This window comes from Paramormyrops kingsleyae, chromosome 13, assembly GCF_048594095.1.
Source record: "Paramormyrops kingsleyae isolate MSU_618 chromosome 13, PKINGS_0.4, whole genome shotgun sequence".
Taxonomy (NCBI): Eukaryota; Metazoa; Chordata; class Actinopteri; order Osteoglossiformes; family Mormyridae; genus Paramormyrops; species Paramormyrops kingsleyae.
The window spans coordinates 1089571-1093724 of NC_132809.1; the positions used below are offsets into that span (position 1 = coordinate 1089571).

At 41.3% G+C, this 4154-nt stretch overlaps 1 protein-coding gene across 1 annotated transcript; it reads left to right on the plus strand.

The window, feature by feature from the left end:
- Nucleotides 1-2143: 2143 nt before the first annotated feature.
- On the plus strand, nucleotides 2144-3733 carry LOC140578133 (uncharacterized). The gene is made up of 3 exons (XM_072698060.1): nucleotides 2144-2337; nucleotides 2542-2824; nucleotides 2926-3733. Exons 1-3 carry the CDS (start codon nucleotides 2252-2254, stop codon nucleotides 3586-3588), a joined length of 1032 nt encoding a protein of 343 aa, XP_072554161.1. The 5' UTR covers nucleotides 2144-2251; the 3' UTR covers nucleotides 3589-3733.
- Nucleotides 3734-4154: the final 421 nt, after the last annotated feature.

The following is a 4154-nucleotide window of genomic DNA, read 5'->3' on the forward strand; positions in this document are numbered from 1 at the left end:
ACACACAGGTGAATAATTATAGACACACCAATCAGGTTAACAAACACTATAAAAAGGCAATAGGTCACTGTCTTCAACAAAAATGGACGGTGTGAGAGGAAGAAGGAGAGTGCGGGTGAGGAGAGGAATCCAGAGAGAACAAGGTGGAGGAAGAGGAAGAGGAAGAGCTGGAGGAGTAGGAGGACGTGAACCAAGAAGAAGACAACCAAATTTGTCAAATGAAATTCGTGCTACACTTGTGGACCATGTAATAAATCATGGACTTACACTTAGAGAGGCTGGACTGAGAGTACAGCCTAACCTAAGCAGGTACACGGTGGCATCAGTAATTCGGACATTTCGTCAAGAGCACAGGTGAGAAACGTATCTTCTGTCATCAGACAATCCATAGCTTACTACATATACTATCTCTATCAACAGTTTATAGTTAGCAACAATTTTGTTTCGGCCCACAGGATTGAACGTCGAGAACACCAAGGAGGGAGGGGTTGCATTTTTACACAGGAGCAGGAGAGAGAGATCATAAACCTTGTTTTGGCCAATAATGCAATCAAACTTAGAGAGATTCAAACCCATATTGTCAATGATCACACAGTTTTCAATAATGTCCAACGAGTCTCTCTGTCAACAATAGCCCGTATCCTTAAAAAACATCAAGTCCAGATGAAACAACTGTATAGAGTTCCATTTGAGAGAAATGCAGATAGGGTGAAAGTCCTGCGGCGTGAATATGCGGAGGTAAGTTGTGTTTATTGACTGTAGTATGGTGCAGTGCACACATAACGTTTTGGAACTGGACATGCAATTTACCTGCATAGCAGATTTACAGTCTACTGATCTACACAATGTGATTTTTTATTTCAGAGAGTTTTGCAAATGGATGCGGATGAAGTCCAGCATGAATTTATATACATTGATGAGGCTGGATTTAACCTAAGTACAGTGAGAAGAAGAGGAAGAAATATCATTGGGCACAGGGCTATTGTCAATGTACCAGGGCAACGTGGGGGTAATATTACCCTTTGTGCAGCCATATCACAGAATGGGGTCCTCCATCGTCATGCCAACTTAGGTCCTTACAACACTGACCTCATTCTTATATTTCTGAACAGATTACACCACATTATCACAGCTGCAAACCAAAGGAACCAGATGAGATACATTGTCGTCTGGGACAATGTATCTTTTCATCGTTCTGCTGAGGTCCAAAACTGGTTTCAGCAAAAACTGGAATTTACAGTTCTGCACCTCCACCATACTCCCCCTTCCTAAACCCCATTGAGGAGTTCTTCTCAGCATGGCGGTGGAAGGTGTATGATCTCCGGCCGTATGTCCAGATGCCGCTCATCCAAGCTATGGAGGAAGCCTGTGACGAAATTGATGTAACATCAATACAGGGATGGATACGTCACTCCAGAAGATTCTTCCCACGTTGCCTTGCTAATGATAACATAGCCTGTGATGTTGACGAGGCCCTATGGCCAGACCCAGCTAGGCGAAGAGATGCAGATCATGTTTAATGTGATCTTTCTTTTCTGGGCTTATGTATTTACAAAAACTGTGGCATGAAGATAAATAAATAATTTCATTGGTCTTCACAACCAGTGTCATGTAATGTTTACAAATATATTGTTACACTTTCTCTGTGTAAATGTTACAAGTATTTTACAGTTTTTTCCAATTGCTAACACACTAAAATCTAATGTAAAGCTCAACTGCAGAAACTGACACTCAGAGAGCAAAATCTCTCCTCACATTTGCTATATTCAAAACACAAATCACACCTTTGAACACAATAAGCAATTAACTTGACTTCTTTTGCATTAGAGTACACACACTTTCCTACAGAAAACACAGGAATCTCACACCAAGACACTTTTAGCCATTTCCAAACACACCCAATCAGAAAGCCACACCCATGTGCCCATTAGGCTAAAACAAATGTCACCTGGTCAAACACCTGACTGCTTATTAGTTAACTCAGCAATCAGAATGTGAGAACTATAAAACTCCACAGATTTACCAACATTAAAGAACAATGGAAGCCGGAGGGAGAGGAAGAGACGTTAGAGGTAGAGGACACGTAAGAGGTGGAGGACACGTAAGAGGTGGAGGTGGAGGTGGAGGTAGAGGTAGGGGTAGGGGTAGGGGTGCACAGAGAGGTGAAAGAGGACAAAGACAAAGAAGACAAGCACTCTCCAATGAAATTCGGGCAACATTAGTCGACCATGTTATAAATCATGGATTGACAATGAGAGAGGCTGGACAGAGAGTCCAACCCAACCTGAGTCGATTTACTGTTGCTTCTGTCATCCGTACATTTCGACTTGAGAACAGGTATGTTCTGTAACACCTACTCTGTATATATACAGCAATTCAAAGTATCTACAGTATGTATATTGTATATAGAGTAGGCTAATACTGCATTCTATATTTACAGTATATGTGTATGTGTTCTTTACTTGTACAATACTACTGCATAATCTTCATTATAAGCAAGAGAGGCTGCATACCAATATATACATTGTTGTCTTCTCTAAGGACTGAGAGACAAGTAGGACGTGGTGGAAGAGGTCGGATGTTCACAGAGGCACAGGAGCTAGAGATCATAAACATGGTTTTGGCAAATAATGCCATAAGACTTAGGGAAATTCAAAGCCACATTGTGAGAGACGACACTGTTTTTGGCAACATTAGGCAAGTTGCCTTGTCTACCCTCGCTCGTGTTCTCCAGCGACACCAGGTACGAATGAAACAGATATACCGGGTGCCTTTTGAGAGGAACTCCGAAAGAGTCAAAGAACTGAGGCACAATTACGTGCAGGTAACTATTAGACTACAGGACACTACATATAATGCTGCATTTCTCCAGTACTAAACATAAACCTAAACCATTGCTTATGTAATCTTTTTTTTTGTTTTCAGACAGTGCTGGAAATGGATTCAAATGTGATCCCACATGAGTTCATTTTTATTGATGAGGCTGGCTTCAACCTTACCAGAACCAGAAGAAGGGGAAGAAACATAATAGGTCACAGAGCTATTGTGAATGTTCCTGGCGTACGTGGGGGAAACATCACAATGTGTGCTGCCATCACAGGACATGGAGTTCTACACCACCATGCCATTCTTGGTCCATACAACACAGGGTTGATCCTGACATTTCTGGACAGATTGAGAGACATCGTAGAACAGGCAAACCACACAGATGATGAAGGGCAACAGCACAGATATGTTGTAGTGTGGGACAATGTGGCTTTTCATCGTGCAGCCATGGTGCAAAATTGGTTTGCCAACAACCCACATTTTATAGTGCTTTACCTTCCCCCTTATTCTCCATTTCTGAACCCAATAGAAGAGTTCTTTTCAGCATGGCGTTGGAAGGTCTATGATCATCAACCCCATGTGCGTGAGGGGCTTCTACAAGCAATGGAGGAGGCATGTGAGGAAGTTGACGTAGGAGCCATCCAGGGATGGATAAGACACTCCCGACGCTTCTTTCCTCGCTGTCTAGCAAGGGAAGATGTCGCATGTGAAGTGGATGAGGTGCTGTGGCCAGATCCACTGAGAAGACATGACGCTGCATAAATCTTGTTTCGTTTTTCATTTGTTTTTTCACTTGCACGTTTCTCATTCTGTTTTCAAAGGTTTAGAATTTGTTGAATTGTACAGTAATATGGATTTTGTTGGTTTTTCTGTTGCAAATTGTAGCTAAATAAATGATTTGTTGGAACCGAATTTATTTCTGCACATATGTCTCTGTGTCCAATTCTCAGCATTTGCAGTTCTGACAGTCCCTAAAGAGATAAAAGTGTTTTGGATTTTACATAGTGGTGTTTGGTTGGTTGGAGGAAAAATTTAGGCATGGGAAAGAAATGTTTACTATTTGGGGCAAAAGTTTGGTTTTCATAAGTGTTTATATAGTTTTGACTGGAGAGCTTCATTTTGCAGGATATGTGAGGTGTTTTGCTCTTTGGGTGAGGTGTTTTGTGAATTGTGCTAAATGATTTGCAAAAATGAGCCTTGTTGTCAAAATTGTGCTTTAGCAATTGGAAAAAACTGTAAGATAAGCACAGGAGTGTTTAACTGAATGAAACAGAATCAGACCATATGATGGATTTGTGGGATGTTTTGACAAGAAAATAGGGTTTTTG

What these genes read in the sequence shown, in the direction of transcription:
- LOC140578133 (XM_072698060.1), top strand. Translation starts at nt 2,252, where the DNA reads ATGAGAGAGGCTGGACAGAGAGTCCAACCCAACCTGAGTCGATTTACT. An exon ending in ACATTTCGACTTGAGAACAG is followed by an intron (nt 2,338 to 2,541) that starts GTATGTTCTGTA and finishes GTCTTCTCTAAG; the next exon opens with GACTGAGAGACAAGTAGGAC. An exon ending in TGAGGCACAATTACGTGCAG is followed by an intron (nt 2,825 to 2,925) that starts GTAACTATTAGA and finishes TTTTGTTTTCAG; the next exon opens with ACAGTGCTGGAAATGGATTC.